At 40.8% G+C, this 22278-nt stretch overlaps 1 protein-coding gene across 1 annotated transcript in view; it reads right to left on the bottom strand.

Annotated features, from left to right (window-relative positions):
* MTOR (mechanistic target of rapamycin kinase) overlaps positions 1–22278 on the bottom strand; it is a 170717-nt gene that overhangs the window by 40692 nt on the left and 107747 nt on the right. Inside the window, exons 29-34 of the mRNA XM_077151319.1 lie at positions 20035–20110; positions 8873–9012; positions 4296–4396; positions 2425–2540; positions 1128–1205; positions 806–913 (exon numbers count right to left, since the gene is read on the bottom strand). Coding sequence (XP_077007434.1) covers positions 806–913; positions 1128–1205; positions 2425–2540; positions 4296–4396; positions 8873–9012; positions 20035–20110 — 619 coding nt within the window. The remainder of the gene's footprint in view (positions 1–805; positions 914–1127; positions 1206–2424; positions 2541–4295; positions 4397–8872; positions 9013–20034; positions 20111–22278) is intronic.

Raw genomic sequence — 22278 nt, 5'->3', positions numbered from 1 at the left:
AGAATTTGGAACTGACAGCTTCTCATGCTAAAATGATCAGAATGTTGCAAGGAAAATACTGAAGGGAGACCTGGAAAGGTTTCTCTACAAGGGAAAACCTCAATGGAAAAAGTCTCAAGGGAGATAACAGGATGACTGTGACCTGAGGAGTGGTGAAGGGCAGGAGGTGATAAACAAGAACATGAGGCAACTCCATTGAAAGAGCTGGACGTAGCTGGCCAGTAAGTGTATTTAGAGCAGTGCTTCTCAGCCTGGGCTCACCCAACATACTCTTCCTGCCCCTACAGATGCTTGGTTTACATTCAAAGCCAAACACTAAAAGGCTTTTCACCTCAGCCTTTAGCAGTGATAAAATGGCCAATTTCCCAGCCTCCTCTTAACTGTTCTCTGGGAATGAAAAGACACTAACCCTCCCTGGGTCTGTCCCCAGAAATTTCTATTTAATTGGTCTTGAGAATGGCCTGAGCATCAGGATTTTAAAAACTCTCTAGGTGATTCTGGTGTACAGCTAGCTAAAGGTGAGAGGCACTGATTTTGAGGTTAGGATTCCCAACTGGCTGTTTTCTAAGTGTCACTTAGGAAAACACATGTTCTTTCATTCCCAGAGAAGGGTAAGAGGAGGCTGGGAAACCCATCATTTTATCACCGCTAAGGCTGAGGTGAAAAGCTTTTTAGTGTTTTGCTTTGACTGCAAACTGAGCCTGGGGAGGCAGGAAGAGTATGCTGAGTAGGAGCAGGAGAGGGAGGGAAGGGAGAAGAAGGTGGAGAGGTTGGGGCAGGGCAGAGGCCACTCAAGGAGGCTCACCTGTAGTCTCTCCCACCAAATCTGGCGGATGATCTCCCGGCGCTCTGGGACAAGTTTGTACTGGATAACCTCCTCCAGCTCAGAGAGCATGTGGCAAGAAACCATGGCCTAATGGAAGCAAATCGCATTCCAACTTAATCACTGCATGAAGAATCCAAAAGACAGGATTAATTTAAAATCATTCCTTTTGGTGCCAGATTATTTGCTGACCAGAGAAAAACAGGTATGCTTCCAGCAGTTTGTGAGTCCTCAGTAGCCCACTCTGTAAAAATAACTGAAATAAACCTCTAAAAGGATAATGTGCAGAATATTTGACACTTACCCCATATGCCCGACTGTAGCTCTCTCCTGCCATAGCAGTTAACTCAGCATCCAGCAGGTCTCTGGCTTTGTCGATGCACTAGAAGAGAAACCAAGTGCCCCTGGAAAACTGAGCTCTGGATTCGGGAGCTCAAGGAAATGTTATTTTAGCACTTCCCAACTAGCTGCAGAAGTTATTTGTCTCACTTAAATTCCAGTGATAAAGAGAAAAATTCACCAAGAAGGGAAGAACCTTTTTCTCAAGGGTACAAGGCGAAGGAAGAGTATTATTCAATTACTCATCAAAGACGGAAATGTGTACTTCACATACAAAAGTTTAAAATCTACCCAAGAAGACATCCCAAATCCTGGGCATGAAGGGAGGGGTAATACGTGCTTAGAAATAAAATCACTGTGTTCTTGCACCTGGAGAGGATAACTCGGGAATCCACCTGCTTTTGACTTTTCCTTGCTGGGCATGTCTGTGAAAAGAGATCCTGCAAAAACCCTCACAGCGTTCCAGCTGGTTGTGGCTTCTACGCATCCTCTGTCTTCTTGAGAGAAAGCCTCTGACTTAGGCTGCGTGACACCCGATCTGCTCTATGTTGATGGGTATATTTGTGTCCCTGGAACAAATGGCCAGGCCTTGGGTCTATTCATGTAAATTAAGAGCCCCACGTATCAACATGTGACTAAGTCATCAATTAAAAACCCCTTGGCCAGAGCTTTACCTTTCTTGAATGTTTCAGTTAATTACTGAGTCCCCATCCCTTAAGTGCTCTGATCATTTACTCATGCACAACTCATCCAAGACAGTCTGGTGCCTGATAGGGTAGAGGTGATTACTTCATTAATTTATTCTGTAAGCTAGCAAAATAAGGCACTAGCTTTCCTGGAAAGTAATCAATGTATGACATCCCTCCATAGTCAAAAGAACACTGGATTTATTTTTGCTACAGAATGAGGACTGGTCTCTGAACCCTCCTTTGGTGAAACTGACAGTTTTTCTCTACTACAAGGAATGTTAAGGCCTGAAAAGATGCCATGATGACCCAAGAAGCTAATTCCAAAAGCAATCTAAATGGAAACTTGCAGAACACATTTGTCCCTCTCAGAACAGAAACCAGACCCAGTTGAAGTGCTGGCAGTTTTCTTACTGAGTATTATATGCCAAAGCCATTTTAATGAGCTTATGAAGCCAAATAACTACCAGAGTTGAAGAAGAATATCTACCCAGGTACCATGTTCTTAGGAGCCAATGGGACATGCCTAAGTACCCTTCCTTTGATAGAGGGATCTGGGTACATGTCAATTTTTACCTGTTGTGCTAATGAGAAGAGGTCCTGATGTAGTGCCAGCACGGCTCTATAAAATGCCCCATCGTGGGTGTCTCGAGGGATCATACAGGTGTACTCTTCCATGCTGTCCCACTGACCTATAAGCACACACAGGCAGAAACAAATTAGGGTAGGCAGCTGCTGGGCTAGAGACAGCATCTAAAATAGGCCCTGTCAGTGTTACTTCCATTTAAGAAAAATTAGTCTGAAGTCATCAAAATTCTGCAGAGACCCTCTATATACTGTGGGGGTTCATTAAGCCAATTTAACAAAGCCACATTTCTCTTCCAAACACAAGACTCCATAGCTGCACCTGGAAGCATCACAAAAGATGGCAGAAACAGCGTGGGTGCAAAGCCTGGCCATCAAGTAGGTTTAATGTAGCATCTCACCAATCTAGAGAACCCTCTCAGGTTTCTCTAGGTGAGATGAAATAGCTTTTCCCCTACTAGTGAAACATCTCAAAATTCGACGGTACATTGGGAAATTAAATATTCCTCTAAACAACTAAAAATGGCCATTATATAGTCAGGGGACAGCGTTAGACAAATAGCTTGCCTGTTTCACTCTGGCAATTCCTTTGCTTCAGGAAGGAGGAGAAAAACATCTTAAGAAGCACTGTTATAACAGAAATATGGGCTGGGTCACAGCACAGTGGTCTCTGTGTCATGTTAGACTGGGGAAATGGCTACATCCAGGAAGAAATAATCATTTTCCCTGGTGGGGTAAGCATGTATCAAATGCCAGGATTAACAAGATCATCTGCAGAAAAAATATCAGCTTCATTAGCTACAAACTGCAGGGCTGTCAAATTTATAAGGCATTTTCCTGCCTTTTGCTCTGGAACATCAGCTCATCTATTCTCTAAGCCTCTGGGCAAAAGCAGATAGCAAAAATGACTCCTCAGGAAGCAATCTGTTTTGAAAAATGTTTTGGATCAAACCCAGAGCTCATGAAAGGAGAGGATATAAGCTCCGTGACTCAAGTGGGCCAGAAAGGAGGTGGAAGGTTATGTAATCCCCCTCTGGGCTCCATAGGTGAAGCTTTTCACCTGGGACAGCCTAGGTACCCTTTTTGCTTTTATAAGAATATCTCTGGAACAGACATTGCAAATCTTCATTAGCTGGGGCCTGATGTCAGCAATTCACATATGCCTGTGGGGATTAAAACAAAATCTCTGCTTTAAAATACAGTGGGAGTGGGAGTGAGGTGGGGAAGGGTTGGGGCAATAGGTTGGTGAATACAGAAAACAAAGTTGTTGTACATTTATAATGGTTGAGGATGTAGGAGTTCATTATACTATTCTCTTCACTTTTTCATATGTTCAAAAGCTCTATAATAAAAGTTAAGAAATGAAAGACAGCTGCCTTCTCCCTTTCCTCCTCCTTGAAATAGTGGGTGGAGCTCCAGCCACCCTATGGATCATGAAGTGGATCTGCAAATGGAGGCTCCATGGTATGGATGGCAAAATAAAAATACGGAAAAGGGCCAATGACAATAGAGCCACAAGACCCATCTGAGACTACCTGCCTCTCATTTACAACGCAGAAAAATAAACCAGTAACTTATTTAAGCCAAACAAAAACAAGCTGCATTAAATCTCAATTTCACTGCTTGCTCATTGTTTTGCTTGGCCTTCTCATGCAGACTCCTTTTCACCCAAATCTAACAAATTAGTCTAATTCATCAGGTGGAAAGGTCAGATGGTGGCTGGAGAAGCAGGTGGATATAGACTGTTTTTACATTTCTGTAGAGCTGACATCTCTACCTGCAGCTACAGTCCTTTCTTCTTTGGTTGTGTGCCCTCAGCCTTACTCTCTCCGCATCTGAACTTCCTGTGATGGAAGCCTTACCCAAACCCCACGCAGCAGCAGCTGCCATCCGCGCCATCTTGGCTTGGGTCTCATCATTAACCAGGGTCCACTTTTCACAGCACTGCTGGTGGAGCTGCCCCCTGAAGGAAAAGAATTAAGCAGCCAGGTTAACTGAAATCACCTCCATAACTTGCCAGTCTTCCCCTTCATCCCCTTGGGTTAGATGATGGCTATAGATAATTTGGCATGAGAGGGCCCTGTCTAGAACTGGAAGTCTTAAAATAAAAAAAGCACATTCTACTGGGTCATTTCATAGCAAAAGTGAAAGGGCCGTTTGTAGCTTCTATGGCCTAGTGCTTATAATTTGTATGAGAGTTAATTTATCAAAGATAGAAACTGTGTCTAAATCTATGTGATGAGAAATGTCCTGAACATCTGGCCCCATTCATAAATATTAAATAACTTCTCTTCTGTGCCAATGAACTCTAGGCTCTTTTCCTTTGGCAGGCTTAGAAAGAAAGCAATCTGAAGAGACACATCTGGATATTCATTTGGGCTCAAAGCTAAAAGGAGAACTGGCTCTTAAAAGTATTATACAAATGATTTCAGTCTGAAATGAAACCCAAATGAAACCAATCTGCAAAGAAGGAAGGGCCTACCATGATCACACGTACCAGAATTTTGCACAATTACCAAGAATATGGGTACGGACAATGAGACAATAAGATATGAATGGTGTTTAACAGACTCTAATACAGAGAGAGCAGAAGTCCGCCAAAGGATAGACTTCCTGCTGACTGTTAAAACTGTTGCCCTCCCATGCTCCACTTCTGAATGAAAGGAAATAAAAGCCTACTACTGTGCAAATTTGACCTCTGCTTTCACGTGAGTTTCAAAAATTAGTAAGGAGAGTCCTTAATCTTTCTTGCTTTTCGAAAGAAATGTTACAGGATGTTTTAACTTGGCATTGGAATGGATTCAAGAGAAAAGGCACAAGTTCCAAGTGGCTCAACTCAGAAGCCTTGTGCCACATGAGCTGCAATGCACTATAAGGTAACAGAGACAGGAAAATAAAGATGCTGAAACTACTCAGTGCTAAAGGGATCTAGACTGAGCTCACTGACAGACTGCCTGTGGCCATCCCTAGAACCAGCATCATGGCATGGTGGACATCAACTTCATGTCCGTCTGGCAACTGATCAAGAGAGGTGGGGCCCGAGCACTCTGGCTCAATACAGAGTCAAGAGACAGACAAATGAAGGAACCACAAAGAACAGCAAGAGAAACAGTGACTGGGAAGCCATAACGCCTTAAGCACTTGCTGAAAGCCATTTAGAGAAGTAGAATGAACCTCAGTTTTGGTTTCCTGACATTCAAACTTAGACAGCATATCTTTTGTTGCCTTCAGGGGCCCTGCCTAGATGAAGGGGAAAAGGCTACATGACCTCTGAGGTGGTCCTTCCAGCCCCAGAATTCAAATTTTTAAAGCTGGTGGCCACAGGTAATATGCTTGCCAGGAGCAAAAGTCGAGAGCCTGGGGATTCAGCTTTTCTCCAAGATGCAGGGAGAAAGTTCAGTGACTTAATACCATGAACTGTTATCTCAAGAGGCAGTGCAGGAAACAACGCAGGAGCGGCCTTCTTGCAAGACAACCCCTAACAGTGACACAGGCCCTGCCTTCCAGATGGGCTATGAGAGTTGCCAACAACAACAACAAAAGGGGGGGGGGGGGGCAAAACAAAAAATATGAAAATGCTTGTGGGGCAAAAACTAGGAAAAATTTTCCGATAACTCTCACTGCACACTAGGGAGGACTTTCTCCACCTACTGTAGCAGCAAGAAGTTTTGGAAGTGTTTTTCCATCTGGAACACCTCAAGTGGTTGGCTGCCTATGATCTCATTCCTGAGGAATCTGTTCTCGAAGACCAGAAGGTTGAGTCAGGAAAAGTGTGGGGAGGGGATTTCCTTGTGTTCACCTTGGCTGAGGAGCAGCTGTGTTTGTCATGGGGATGGAGCCCAGCTCTTACAAGTTAGCTTCCTGGAGGCAGATGAGCATGGTCATTCTAAATGCCACCTCTAGGGAATGCTTGCCTAAGGCATGTTCAGGTTCCATGCTCATAGCAAAAGAAATTTAGAAATTGCATTATAAATAGAAATGAATGAATAAACCATATCAGAAATCTGCATAGGATTAGAAAAAGGATCCTGCTTTTTTTCATCTCTTTTTAAAACCTCTTCTCTTGCATTCATAAATCCCTTGTCAGCATCACTAGCCAGTTATACTTTATAGGTAATCATAAAACTGGAAAGAACCTAAGAGGTCAGTGATACTGGATTGAGGATGGTAAAGTTAGAAGATGCAGATTAGACTGGTCTTGGGAGACCTCAGACAGCTATCTCGACTTCTAAGAGCCACAGTTCCCTCACCTGTAACAAAAGAGTATTGGAAAATTCACATCTAAAGACTTTTGATATATCCAGGTTGTCCTAGCTCCATCCAAAAGCAAAGTGCCTTAACTAGCCTTAATGCATATGCCTGCACATACACAGGGTTATCCCTGGAAGCACACACAAGAACCTGGTAATGGTGCCTGGAAGTATGGGGGGCTGAGAGACAAGGGGACTTGTTTTCCCTTTTTTTGGGGGGGGGGGAGAATGGTGCATTGGCCAGGAATCGAACATGGGTCTCCCACATGGCAGGCAAGCATTCTAACACTGAACCATCCATGGAGACCTGTTTTTAATAGTTCTGCCACTGTTTTGTAAATGTTGAATTTTATACCAAGTGTATATTACCTTTTCAAAAAGCAATGCTGTAAAAATAAAAAAAAAAAGGGAATACCAGGATATAGATTAAAAAAAAAATAGCCTTTGGGGACAGAGGTTCCATATGCAGATCCAAATGCCAGGGCACAGTCCCACAGAATTCTGCTTTCAAGGTTTTCAGGTGGCCAGGTTTAGGGGAACCTTAAGCTTTGGACTGAGTTGGACTCTGAGAAGATTTGGGTGTTCCAGCCTATATTCTAGAAGCTCAAACTGTAATTCCCTTCACTTTCACATCTAATCAGTCTTCAAATCCTGTCAATTCTACTTCTTAAACATCTCTGGGTCTAGACACGTCTCTCCATCCCCACTGCCATAACCCTCCTTTTTTGCCACCATCATCACTCCCCCTGAATGGCCTCTGTGCTGTTCTTGCCATCTCCTCTGTCCTCTCTTCACTCTCTATTTCCTCCTAAAGAGTTTGTTTTGTTTTTTTTTCAAATAATAGAAATCCAATCACCCTGGCCCTCCAAATATTTCAGTGGCCTCCTGGTTGCCCTTAGGTTAAAGACCAAACTCCTAACATGGTCTGTAAGCCCTTTATGATCTGACTACTGCCTACCTCTGCCACTTCACCTTTTACCTCTTTCCAAATGATACCTGACCTTCTGGCCATATTGAACTTTCAAAACCTTGAACAGACTGTGCTGGCTTCCCCTCTATGTACAGGTCTAAGATGGATATCACTTCCTTTTGGAAGGCTTCTATAACCTTCTAAGCCAGGATCAGGGCCTTTTCTATTTCCCATAGTCACCTGTGCTTCCCTTGTATAACTGTTCTCACATGGTACTTTACAACTGCCTGGTTATCTGTCCTGCAAACTTTGGGAAGGCAGAGGCTGTGCCTGCCTTGTTTACTGCTGTGTTCAAGAGCCTGGTACAGACACTGACAGTGAATTCCTGCTTGAAAGCCACTGGTTGAATAAATGAATTAGGGGACTTTCAGTATCACTTCAAAAGAAAGACGAGATAGCCTGCAAGTGTGGAGGCAAGGACTGTGGTATGGTATTTTGTTTCAACTATTCAAAAAAAAAAACAAACTGCACTTGACACTGGAAAACAGAATGGGGACCACTTTTGCTTCATCACCCCCCAACAACTCTCTAAACCAAAACCTAATTAAATGTTCTCATTTGAACATTACTGTTGCTTTTACCTGGAAAACACTTCACCTTTCCCCTTCCTTGTCATCTTCCAGGAAGCAATACAAGATCACCCTGGTCCTGGCTGGGTTACGTGTCCCTCCCTGGGCTTCCAGGGCAGTCTCTCATGGAACTAGCTGCCCATCAACTACACAGTGGAGGCCTTCAGGGCAGACATGTTTTCCGTATTTGTTTTTTTAATCTCTAGAGACTGGCATAGGCTGGGCACAGAGTAAGCATTTAATATCAATAAAGGCTAAAGAGCTGAAGAAGCAGGTATTTGTTTCTGTTTCCTAAGACATTAACAAAAGCTAACAAAAAAAATCAACGTTCTGGAGAAAGAATATGAGATCTTTGCCAGGTAAAGAGAAGCAAAGCAGATGGATGAAGCAGTGTAGATTCTAGGAGCACACCCAGCTCTTGCTAGCATTATAAATCCTCCAGCATTACAAAGTTATATTAAAAAAAAAAAGTCTTGCTATTTTATTTTGAAGCTGAGAACCAAAGTGATAAATGATTCCTTGGAAAATCTTAAGGGAAACAAAAGTTCTGTTTAGTAAGATTTCTGTTTAAGGGAAGGCCTTTCAGATTCAAAGATCAAAGAGAATAAATCTCTAATAGTTCAGACAGATCCTCATCACCAGAAACTCACCATTCCCCCAAGGCCTCAAGGCAGCGCATGCGTCCTAGCATCAGCTCGGGGTCATCCTTGTTGGTGTCCATCTTCTTATCATAGGCTACAAGAGCATCCTCCCACTCGTGCAGCTTCTCATACCAGGTAGCCTGGATCTCCTGCCAAGCGGAAAAGAAAGAAGACTGCTATGAGGCACAGAGAAGAAAGGGGTGACATTCTGTAACACCACACATTCTTTCTCCTAAGGTGCGGTGCTTCATGCGTGACACTTCATCCATCTAAGTATATCTTGGCTTTGACTGAAAAGAACTTCAGAATATCTGGAGTTATGTTGTTTGGTAAAGGTAGAAATGCTGGTTCTCTGGCACACTGACGGAATGATTCTGGGATATCTGAGAGCAGATGTCTGCCCATGCGCCTCCCTCCTCACTTTCTGCCCAGACTAAAGCGCTTACAATGGTGCTAGCTGCTGGAATATGACATTGGGCTACATGGGAGAGATGGGAGCTGTTTTTCTAATAGGACCAAGCAATAGCTGCATACTTGCTGCAGGAAAACAACTTACTTTTTAAAAGCTCTTGATTCTCTGTATTTCTTAATGCATATATATATATATATATATATATATATGCATTAAGATTAAATATATATATATATATATATATATATATATATATATATATTTTTTTTTTTTGGTACGGGTAGGCACTGGGAATTGAACCTGGGTCCCAGTCTTGGCAGGCGAGAACTCTGCTTGCTGAGCCACTGTGGCCCGCCTGCATTTTTAAACTTATAGGAAATAATTAAAAATACTATATAACACTATCACTTAAAATTCTCTGGAAACCCTTTTCTTCATTCTTTTAGAGTCTCCCATCCAACGTTCTCTCCTGCTCTGCTCTTGGCAGCTTTACCAGCACTAGGAGTCAAAGGACGGATTCCATTATCCTGGGCAGATGGAGTACCATGCTGAAATTCAGTGTTGTCCATGTGAGTAAGAGGTACTAGAGTCCTGAAGCTGCTGACTATGGCTCTCTGAATGATCAGGAGACTGTTATATGTATATTCTCTGTTTGTCCTCCATCTGCCCTCCACCTCAGTTTGTCTTCTGGGCTTCACCACCAGCTGAGTAACTGACAATTTCTCTGCCAGGCCTAGGTAGAGAGACTCTCCAGGGATTTCTTGTATAACAGTGTGATTCCACAATGGAATATATATATTATAATGCAGGGTCCACATTGGTTTCCTCTATTACCCTCCTTCCCTTTCTAAATAAAACTCATGTTTGAGTAGTACATACACTAACAGCTATTTTGCAAAGCTATTTGAAAGATCCTTTCTTTCTTGAACCTCTGTAAGGAGGTCATTTATATTTTACATTGTTAACTTGTACCTATTTCCTCTAGTTTGTTTTTGACAACACTACTCCCCTCCACCGCTCCTGCACTAATTCTGCTGCCACTATAGCCCTTACCCGAACGTACAGTGGAATTTGCCAAAATGGGCAAATCTGGTTCTATGGAAGGTAAAAAAAAAATCTAACTTGTATTTTCCAAGCCTATTTAAAATAATGTCTCTCTATTATGCCTTAACATGAAAGGCTAAACTTAGTGACTGCAAAGATAATGTAAAATTAAAAATTCTTAGGAACAAAACTGGTAAATTTCCCATTTTGAATTTCTATACTGGGTGAAAAGGGGCAAAAGGGCTAGTATATGGCATATACTTAATATGAACAGACAGAAAGCAGAGGGAGCAGCATGTGGAACAGGTCAAGTAGGGGGCAGGATATTTTGAATTGCAATAGATGGCAGAAACTATAAGGTCTAAGCAATGAATCACAGAAAATTCTAATGAGATTGCAGTTATATAAATTGTGCTGAGAAAGTGCAGGCTCTGCCAAGAAAAGCAAACTATTGTTGAGCTTAATAGGATTCAGCTCTTTAAATATAAGAGAAAATCCACCACGGGTTTAGCAATAATCCTAAAGCTAATAGTTACCTTTTGAACCTGGCGACTGAGGGGCTTTCATTTGAGGTTGGCACTCTGAACCACTAGGATATAAACTACATGTGGCAGAACACCTGTACACCAGATGCTGTGGAGTTCCTTGTTTGAGTCGGCACAAACTAGGTCTAAGCCCTAAGGATATTTTTTTGTGTAGCTGGAGTACATTATGTACCCTCTCTGTCTACTTTCTGCAAACAAGGATTGTGGCAATGATGGCTAAAACATAGATCTTTCTATCTTGTTATCACCTGGAGAGAAACATTCTATACTCTAATTATAGATAAGATAATATGCGCTAAAGATGGCAAAAAATTTCCATAAAATTCAGTTCAATTCACTAACCCTCATGTAAGGCAAAATGCTAAGTACTCAAACAAAAGCCTGAGAAACATTCATAATCTCCTTTACTCTTAATACCACGGGCCCTTGATTGAGGCAAACTAGACATGACTAATATAAGGCTCCCCATCAAATGTATGAACTCAGAACTTCTTGGCCTTCAAGGATTTAATACTAAGTTAAGTAGATATTTTATATATATGGTTAGGAAGTTACCAAAGTACCTTCCCAGGGCCGCAAAGAGTAATGGAAACATTTTAATATTGGTAGGACAAAGATGGCAGAAGAGCAGAAGCTATGTAAGCAATAATGAAATGGAAAGATCCATCAATATCATGTATAAATCATAGTATATTTTTTCCCAGAAAACCGGCCATGGCCTTTTATGTCTATACTAAGTGTTAACTTAGGACCAGGTAATGCTAGCTGCAGTAGATGATGCAAAGGTAACTCAGATCAGGGTTAAATTCCTGGATTCCAATGCCAGACCACCTAGGTTTAAGTCTTGGTTCTGCTATTTATTCACTTTGTGAGCTCAGGCAAGTTTCTTTTAAACAAACAAAAAAATTTTAATTTTTTATTGATATATATATATATTATATATTCACATACCATGTAATCATCCAAAGCGCACAATCAATGGTTCACAATATCATCATATAGCTGTGCATTTATCATCACAATTGACTTTTCTTTTTTTGTGAAAAATATCATAAATACAAAAAGTAATAAATTTCAAAGTGCATCACAACAATTGGTTGTAGAACAGATTTCAGAGTTTGGTACAGGTTACACAAAAATTCCACCATTTTAGGTTTTTACTTCTAGCTGCTCTAACATACTAGAGGTTAAAAGAAATATCAGTGATTCAGCCATCATACTCATTTGTTAAACCCTACCTTCTCTTATAACTCTGCCATCACCTTTGATCTTTCTCCCAATCTTTAGGGGGATTTGGGCTATGCCCATTCTAACTTTTTCATATTGGAAGGAGCTGTTGATAATATGGGATGGGGCTAGCTGATGTTCTGGACAGGATGGCCCCTCTTCATTTCAGGACTCCTCTGGTCCAGGGGCCCATCTGGAGGATGGGCTTTCTGGAAGGTTACCCTAGTGCATGGAACCTTTGTAGAATCTTATATAATGCCCTAGGTGTTCTTTAGGATTGGCAGAAATGGTTTTGGTTGGGGTTTGGCAAGCTATGACAGGTAGCAATGTCTAACTGAAGCTTGCGTGAGAGTGACCTCCAGAGTAGCCTCTTGATTCTATTTGAATTCTCTCAGCCACTGATACCTTTTTGTTCTTCCCCCCTTTTGGTCAGGATGGCATTGCTGATTCCATGGTGCCAGAGCCAGGCTCATCCCTGGGAGTCATCTACCATGTTCGGCAAGGTTCTAAACCCATTGGGGCTGCAGTTTCCTTATGGATTAACAATTAAGATCAACTTTACAGGTTTGTTAAGAAGACTGAATGAATCAGATGAGTATGTAAAGCACTTAGCAAAACGTTAAGCAGATGCTAAAAGCTTGGAAAAAGATCAGCTGTACTATTTATTACATCCTACCCTCAAAATCTATGTTCTGTTTGAATACAGCCCACATGGCCATTGACTTCTTCATTCCTAAGACATAGGTAAATCAGACAATTGGTCAACCAAGATGGCAGCATAAGATGCTCCAAGACAGTGTACCCCCACAGAACCTTTGAACAACCAGCAAAAACTGGCAGCGCTGGACACCTGCATTCGATTCCTGGTGCCTGCCCATGCAAACAAACAAAACAAACAAAAAACCAAAAAACTGGCAGACCCACCTAACTCAAAACTCCAGAAAACAGTTAACGCTTTTTTTTTTTTTTGCAGTAACTGGGCAAGTGCCAAATCAAGAAAACTAGCTTAAAAAATGGCTGGAGAAGCACCTACAACAATGCCTGGCACATAATAGGCCCGCAAGAAACAGCTGGTAAATGACTGGGAAGTACTATTATCCCTCATTTCACAGATGAGGAACTGAGGCCCAGAATAGTGAAGGAGCTTACCCAGAACCTAGCTAGGAAGTGGCAGAGCTGGCATACAAGCCCAGGCAATTTGACTCTGGAGACAACATACGCAACCAGTATGGTGGACTACTTTGAGATCTCCTTGAAAAGGGAGGAGAATGGGCCCTGCTAGCCCAGGTGCATGGCACCACTAGTCAAGGGCCAGCCTGAGTTGGGAGCCTTGTGCAGCAGGGGTAGATCAGGATATTCTGCTTATAGGAGGGAAAGGAAGGTCCTGGCAGTGAGATGGTAAGCACTGAAAATTAACTTCAGCTCTTTGACACTTGTACTAAGAGTGCTAGGTATCAACCTGGTATGAACATAATCTCATAGAAACATTCAGATACTTACTGAACCCCTTTTGTGTGCAAAGCACTAGATAGGTGTCGAGAAATATCATAAAAGTGTTTAAAAAGACGTTTGGCACTCAAGGAGCTTACAATCTAATTGGGCAAAGCACTAGCACAAGAAAAATTAAATAAAGTCAGCAGTATTAAGGATGCCATAAAACAGCACATGGTTAACAGCCATACCAGGGAGCCCGAGAAATAGCACTTGTCCTTAAAGGAGGTTACTTGTAGGTTCACAAGGACTGGGAAGCTTCATGGAGGGAGTAACATTGCACAGGGCCTGACAGAGCCAGGAGGGCTGGGGACACTTAGTGACAGCTGAATGGAAAGGGTCAGAAAACAGAGAGGAAGTCTGGGGAGAACTCCTCAGGCAGTGAGTGCTAGGAAACAAACTGCTACAGAGGGGCTAGACAGGGTCATGGGGGGTAAATGGAGTCAGCTAGCTGCACTTGGGCTTGGGAAGGGTGGAAGATACTCCCAAAAGTGGAATAGCATCAAAGTGGAGTGTTTTGAAAGCCAGGATGAAGAATGTAAAATGTAGCTCATGGATAGATGTCTACCTTGAATTGGAAAGTAATCCAGAGACAGAAAGGGAAGGAAAATAGGAAGTGTAAAAATGGGAATGATGCCAGAGAAGACCCGGGGGACTAAAGGAAGGCTAAAGGCCATCGATCTCTGCCCCTTCTGAGCCTTGTGAAAGGCCAAGCTGCTCAGCCTTTCGGAGACTCAATTCCTCACCTGTAAAATGAGAATACAAATACTCATCTCCTAAAAAAAATAAGAAAGAAAAAAAAAATACTTATCTTCTGGGGGAAAAAGATGATTGGAGAAGCATGTGGCACCTTTGTTGGCCCTGACCCTGGCCCCTCTTTAGGGTGAGGTGGAGTTAGCCCATGCGTCTATTGTGGGCCCCTGGTCCTATTCTAGAGTGAGCAGAGTAACCCCTATGTGCATACGTGGGTGCCCATATGTTGGTAGCACCTACTGGGAGGCAGCTTGCAAGACTGAACTGGGACACTAGTCTCTAGCTCATTCTCCCAGGACTAGCCCTGCAGACAGAAGCAGCAGGAGAGCTAAAAAAATATATAAGAAACAATTAAATCAAAATGGCTTGGACCAAAGGATGACTTGTTTTAAGACATATAATAGAGCCCCCAGAAGGGGGAAGGCGAGAGTCTATTTATTAGGGAGTAGAGGATCAATAGGATTGCTGTATTCCTGGGATCCCTAAGGCCACCAGCAAGGATAAGCCCAGGACAAGACTAGGGCTCAAAAAAGACAAGATGACTTCACACTTGTCTTGGGCTGATATTCTTGATTGGAGGCTAAATGCTATAGTGGTATGTTTTTGTTAGTCCTGACACTTGAAGGAAATTGCTGTCATATCACTAACTGTATATAAACTTAAAGAATAGATAGCTCAGGGACTAAATCCCATAGTTAACTGGTAAATATATTAAAATGTACAGTGTGCAATAAAAGATATAAGACAAAGAAACAGGAAATAATGGCTCATCCAAAGGAATAAGATAAAAATCCAGAAACCACCAATGAAGAACACAAGGATCTGGACATACTAGACACAGACTTTAAAAAATAGGCTGAAGGAGTTAGAGAAAAACAGAGAAAGAACTAAAGGACACCAAGAAAACAATGAGTGAACAATATGAAAATTTCAATAAAGAGAAATTTTAAAAAGGAATCAAATAGAAATACCGGAAGTGAAGGTCACAATCACTAAAATGAAAAATTCCCTAGAGGGTTTCAATAGCAGATTGCAACTGCAAGAAGAATAGAAAAGAAAACTCAAGGCAAAACACAGAAGTGATTCAGGCTGAGGAACGGAAGGAAATAAAAACATGAGAAAAAGTGAATAGAGAGAGCTTAAGAAACCCATGGGAAACCATCAAGAGACCAAATATACGCAACTAGTACTAAGAGACATACATAGAACACTTCACCCAACAGCACTAGAATACACATTCTTCTCAAGTGCACATGGATCATTCTCCAGGACAGACTATATGTTAGGTTACAAAAAAAGTTGCAATAAATTTAAAAATATTGAAATCATATCATGTGCCTTCTCTGACCACAACAGGATGAAGTTAGAAATTAATAAGAGGGAGAACTGGAAAATTCACAAATATGTGGAAATTAAACAATGTATTCTTAAACAATCAATGGGTCAAAGAAGAAATCTAAAGGGAAATTAGGAAATATCTTGAAGCAAGTGAAAACAAAAACACAATATATCAAAATTTGAGGGATACAGCAAAGGCACTGCTGAAAAGGACATTTATAGCTCTAAATGACTACTTTAAAAAGAAAGATCTCTTGGGCAGGTCACGGTGGCTCAGTGGCAGAGTTCTTGCCTATCATGCTGGAGACCCAGTTTGATTCCCATTATCAGCCCATGTGGAAAAAAAAAAGACCTCAAATCAGAAATATAACTTCATTACCATAGGAACTAGGAAAAGAGGAGCAAACTAAACCCAAAGTGAGCACAAGGAAGGAAATAAAGATTAGAGCGGAAATAAATGAAATAGAGAATTAAAAAAAGAGAGAGAGAATAAAAAAACAAAGGTTTTTTTTTCAAAGATCAATGAAATGGCTAGACCTTAGCTAGACTGACAAAGAAACAGAGAACAAGGCTGCAAATAACTAAAATCACAAATGAAAGTGTGGGGCGGGGGGACACTAGTATAGACAGCACAGAAATCAAAAGCATAAGAAAATACTATGAATACTGTATGCCAGCAAATTAGATAACTTAGATGAAATGAACAAATTCCTAGAACACACAAACTACCCACACTAACTTAGGAAGAGACAGAAAATTTCAAAGGACCAATAACAAATAAAGAGACTGAATGAGTCATAAAAAATCTCCCCCAAAAAGAAAATTCCAGGACCAGATGGCTTCTCTGGTGAATTTTACCAAACATTCCAAGAATTAACACCAATCCTGCTCAAAATCTTCTAAAAAAAGATGGGACACTTCAAAACTTATTCTATGAGGTCAATGTCACCCAAAATCCAAAGCCAGTTAAAGATACCCCCCCCAATAAATTACAGAGCAATATCCCTTATGAATATAGATGCAAAAACCCTCAACAAAATACTAGCAAACAGGATACAACATCACATTAAAAGAATTATACACCATGATCACGTGAGAGTTATCATAAGTATGCAAAGATGGTTCAACAAAAGACTAACAATTAATATAGTACATCACATTAATAGAACACAGGAAAAAAACTCCATCTCAATTGACACAAAAAAGGCATTTGACAAAATTCTTAATAAAAAACATTTAGAAAACTAGGAATAGAAGGAAACCTCCTTAACACGACAAAGGGTATATATGAAAAACCCACAGCTAACATCATACTCAAAGGTGGAAGACTGAAAGCTTTCTCTCTAAGATCAGGGACAAGACAAGACAGCCCACTGTCACCACTGTTATCCCACATTGTACAGGAAATTCTAGCCAAAGCAAGAAAAAGAAAGAAAAGACATCCAAATTGGAAAAGAAGGAAAGCTTCCCCAATATGTAGATGATATGATCCTATATATATACATGTAGAAAATACTGAAAAATCCACAACAAAGACACCAGAGCTAAGAAACAAATTCAGCAAAGTAACCCACTGGTGCGGTACAAGATCTGTATGCAAAAAACAGAAGCATTTTGCTGCACCTGCAATGAACAATTTGAAGAGGAAATCAACAAAATAATTTCATTTACAATAGCCGCTTAATGAATCACATATATGGGAATACATATAACCAAGGATGCAAAGGACCTGTAATCAGAAAACTACAAAATAGTGCTGAAAGAAATCAAAGAGGACCTAAAGAAATGGAAGTATACTCCATGTTTATGGATTCAAGGACTAAATATTGTTAATATATCAATTCTACCTAAAGCAATTTACAGATTCAATGCAATCAGTCAAAATTTCAAAGGTCTTTGCAGAAATGAAAAAGCCAATCACCAAATTTATATGAAAGGGTAAGGGGCCCCAAATAGTAAAATTCATCCTGAAAAAGAACAACACTGGAGAATTTGCAATTTCTAATTTTAAAACATACTGCAAAGCTATATGATCAAAACAGTGTGGTACTGGCATAAGGACAGACACTGACCAACGGAAATGAACTCAGAGTTCAGAAATAACCCCACACATCTACAGCCAAATGATTTTTGACAACAGTAGCAAGTCCACTTAATGGAGAAAGAATAATTTCTTCAACAAATGGTGCTTGGAGAATGGGATATCCAATGCAAAAGAACGAAGGTGGATCCATACCTCATAACATATATAAAATTTAACTCAAAATGGAACAAAAGATCTAAATATAAGAACCAAAAACTATAAAACTCTTAGAAGAAAACATAGGGAAGCACCGTTAGGACCCTGTGTTAGACAATGGTTTCTTAGACATCTAAAGCACAAATAAGAAAAGAAAAATAGATAAATGGGACTTAATAAAAATTTAAAACTTTTGTGCATCAAAGGACTTCATGATGAAAGTAAACAGAAAACCTACAGAATGGGAGAAAGTCTTTGGAAACCACATATCTGATAAGGGTTTAAGATCCAGAGTATATAAAGAAATTCTACAACTCCACCACGAAAAGAAACAACCCTACTTAAAAATGGCTAAAGACTTGAACAGACATTTCTTCAAAGGAGACATACAAATGATCAATAGCATATGAAAAGATGCTTAGCATCATTAGTCATTAAGGAAATGCAAATCAAAACCATGAGGTACCATTTCACACATGCAAGAATGGTTAATACTAAAAAGAAAAAGAAAGGAAAATGACATTTTTGGAGATGGTATCAAGAAACACGAACACTTATTCTTTGTTGGTGGGAACGTAAAATGGTGCAGAACTGTGTAAAACAGTTTGACAGTTCTTTCAGAAAGTATGGAACTACAATATGACCTGGCAATCCCACTCCTAGGTATATACTCCAATGAACTGAAAGCAGGGACTCAAACAGATACTTGCACACCGATTCTGACAGCAACATTATTCACAGTTGTCAAAAGATGGAAGTAATCCAAGCTTCCATCAACAGATTAATGAACAAATGAAATATGGTAAAGACATAAAATGGAATATTATTCAGCTGTAAAAAGGAATGAATTTCTGAAACATACAACAACATGGATGAATGTTGAAGATCTCAAGTTGATTGAAATAAGCCAGACACAAAAGGACAAATATTGTATTATTTCACTGTGCTGGTTTGAAACTGTTATGTACCCAGAAAAACCATGTTCTTTTAATCCAATCTTGTGGGGGCAGATGTATTCTTGGGCAGGACCTTTTGATTAGGTTGTTTCCATGGAAATGCGACCCATCCCATTCAAGTTGGGTCTTAGTCCTTTTATGGGGCCCTTTATGAAGCAAATAAAAGGCAGAAAACACAAAGTGAGCTTAGAACTCACACAGAGAGCAGAGAGATGAAATGAAGACACAGATATTTGGAGATGTAAAAGGAAAAACGCTCCAGGAGACACCAGAAGCTGAGGGAGGCATCTGAAACCAGAAACTGGGTAAAAGAAGGACCGCAGACACGGCCACACACTTTCCCATATGACAGAGAAACCCTGGTGGTGATCAGTCTTTCTTGAATGAAGGTGTCCTCTTATTGGTGCCTTAATTTGGACATTCTCACAGCCTTAGAATTGTAACTTGTAACTTAATAAACCCCCTTTGTAACAGTCAATCCATTTCTGGTATTTCCCATTTCAGTAGCTTTAGCAATCAAACTACTCAACGATATGAAATAACTGGAAAATGCAAATTCATAAAGGCAGAATGAAGATTACATAGTACCAAGGGCTGGGGTGGGTGTAATGGGGAGCTAATGCCTAATTAATATAGAGTTTCTGTTTGGGTGATGGAAATGTTTTCGTCATGGATAGTGGTGATGGTAGCATAATATTGAGAAAATAATTAACACCACTGAATTATATATTTGAATGTGGTTAAAAGGGGTCATTTTAGGTCATATAAATGTTACCAGAATTAGACTTTTAAAAAGCTACTGAAATGTACAACATAATGAACCCTAATGTAAACTATGGTTATAGTTAACAGTACAATTATAATAAAAGAGTTTCACCAATTTTAACAAAGGTACCAACTAATGCAAAGTGTTAGTAAGGAAAACTGTGTGAGGGTGGTATATGGAAACCCTGGAATTGTGCATTTTTCTACCTACCACTTCTTTAATAAAAGAGAGAGAAAGAGAAAGTGATATAGGTAATCAGTGTCAGACTGTTACTGATTAGTAAAACAAACAAACAAACAAAAACAGAAAAGAAAAATAACTTTTTTGAGGTAGGGGCCAAGTGCCTTTCTTGCCAGATTTCCCCCCATCTCTTGCTTTTCAAAGCAAACAAGGCACTTACCAGCTCTCCAAAGTGCTTCATGGCATATTCTAACACCCCGGCAGCTGCCTCTGGCTGCTGTAGCTTATTATTAATACTGGGAAAACAAAAGGAAGAGGTGGTTATACTCGACATGTCTGCAGGTGAGAAGAAGGGGACCGTTCACGGGCAGCTGGCTCCCAGTACACTGGGGACTAGGTGTGCAGATGCAGAGCAAGCATCAATGACTTAATGCCATCCAGAATGCTTAGCTTGAATGATTTCGTCTGAGAAAGGTTTCTGATTTCCTACGCCCAATTTCTTTTTTTCAGGGATGGGGGGGTGGGTGCAGTAAAACAAATGCTCATATTTTGTATTTGCTTATTCTGGGGCCCTTCTTCCAAGCAGCACAGAGTGGTTTCTTCTCAGATCCTGTAAAGTCGCGCAGAACGTGTTTGTTTCTAAAAAAACTAGGAATACTGGATCCAAAATTGTCATTGTTGTAGTGCACAAACATGAAGTACCGCTGAATTTTTAACTCCTACATCTTCTTGTCAGCTATCATCGGTAATAAGAATAACCAAAACAAATAAAAAAAACCCTGTGAGAGACCCAGAAGAGGGACTAAGGCTGGGCCATCCACGTCACTGTCAAAGAACCTGAGCTGTGGCTGTGCAACTTCCTGATCGTCTTCCTGACAGAGCCCATTTCCTCTAATCTTCAAACTAAGGAGACACCTTCAAGGACTACCCCTCCATCTGCATTGGACTGAGTGGGGCGAGATCTACAGGTCCTTGGACTGGTCTCTCTGGCATAGAGACGATTTTGCTAATACCACGCTGCTTTGTCATTTATCTACAGCCACTATGTGGCCAGTGGGGCTGGAGGATTGTACCTGGAAAGGGGCAACGAGGCAGTGCCATGAGAAAGCCTGGTGCCTAGAATCGGTTAATCAGAGATTACAAAGAGCTCCAGAAAGTAGGAAGGGGTGGGACTTAGACTCTTCTTCCAATGGGAACTTATGTAAGAGAGTAAACAGTATCTAACCCCGATTTTAATCATAAGCCTAAATTATAAAAGGAAGGAAAAGAGGGAGGGAGGAGCGGGTTGGAGAGAGTCATATGACAACAAGGATTCTACCTGTTTCTTGACAGGGAGCAAGAGATGACACACCAACTTGGGAGCCTAGACTGGTTTAAAGAGCAGAGATCCAGTTTACTGCCTCAAGTACAAACTGTCTACTTGAATAGAATTAACCTTTAAGTAGTTTTGGAAAATTCCAGGATTTGGGTTCAGTGTGGTTATATGGCCAGGGAATGCTATTACAAATATTTTTAAAAATTCAATTTCTACCACATTTCTTTCAATAAAACTGGGAGGGAACTGCTCAGAAATCTGATGAACTAGAGAAGTTGACATCTGTAAAAGTAATAATCTAATGCCTCAAGTTTACAAGACATATTTCAAATAATCTTTCCTACCTATCACTCCTTCAGTGTCACGCCTCCCTGAACAACAGGGAGGAGAAAGGCATCATCAGCCCTGAGGCCCATGGGGAGGTGTGAGAGAACACATACAGTGATTTTTCCCAAGTTTCACAAGGACTCGGTACAGCGCATGTTACCTGAAACAACCTTATATCTTTTTTGCTGAGGGGAAGAAGGAAGAGAAACAGCTCTGGATTTGGTCAGAAAACTTGGGCTTAAAACTCTGGAAGTCCGATTCTGCCACCTATAAGTTGTGTGACCACTGGCAAGTCACCTTTTATGAGTTTTAGATTCCTCATCTATAATTGGGGATAATACTACCTCCCTCACAGGGTTCTTCAGAGAATTAAATGAAATAATGGGTATGAAATTTTGTCCAAGGATGAAATTTACTAGAAACATAGTTATTTAGATGCTTGTGAACAGGAGAAACATACATCCATGGTTGAGACTTGAGCTAGCATTAGGAAATCACTGGTGTTTAAGTTCCATATGCTTCCTGAATAGCACTGCTTGGGTCAGGTATCCAGGCTCTGGGAAGAGCTGCAATCAGAGGTGAAGTCACAGTGTCTGATGTCCTCCTGTGTTCAAAGGAGATAGGCAACCTGGTGTGGGATCTACTGGGAGGACCCACTGTGGCTTCTGTGCTTGTCCTAAGGAAAGCAATGAGTCAAAGTTGGTTAGCTACGGAAGTCAGAAATGTTTTTATTTCAGAGTGAAACTGTAGCTTCACTGTTTCCTTAAAGAAGCCCTATATGCATTTTTCCAAGCTGAAAATGAAAAGCCAGCACAAAAGGAC

This window comes from Tamandua tetradactyla, chromosome 2 (assembly GCF_023851605.1).
Source record: "Tamandua tetradactyla isolate mTamTet1 chromosome 2, mTamTet1.pri, whole genome shotgun sequence".
NCBI classification, from domain to species: domain Eukaryota; kingdom Metazoa; phylum Chordata; class Mammalia; order Pilosa; family Myrmecophagidae; genus Tamandua; species Tamandua tetradactyla.
This window is presented reverse-complemented; position numbering and strand designations above follow the sequence as displayed.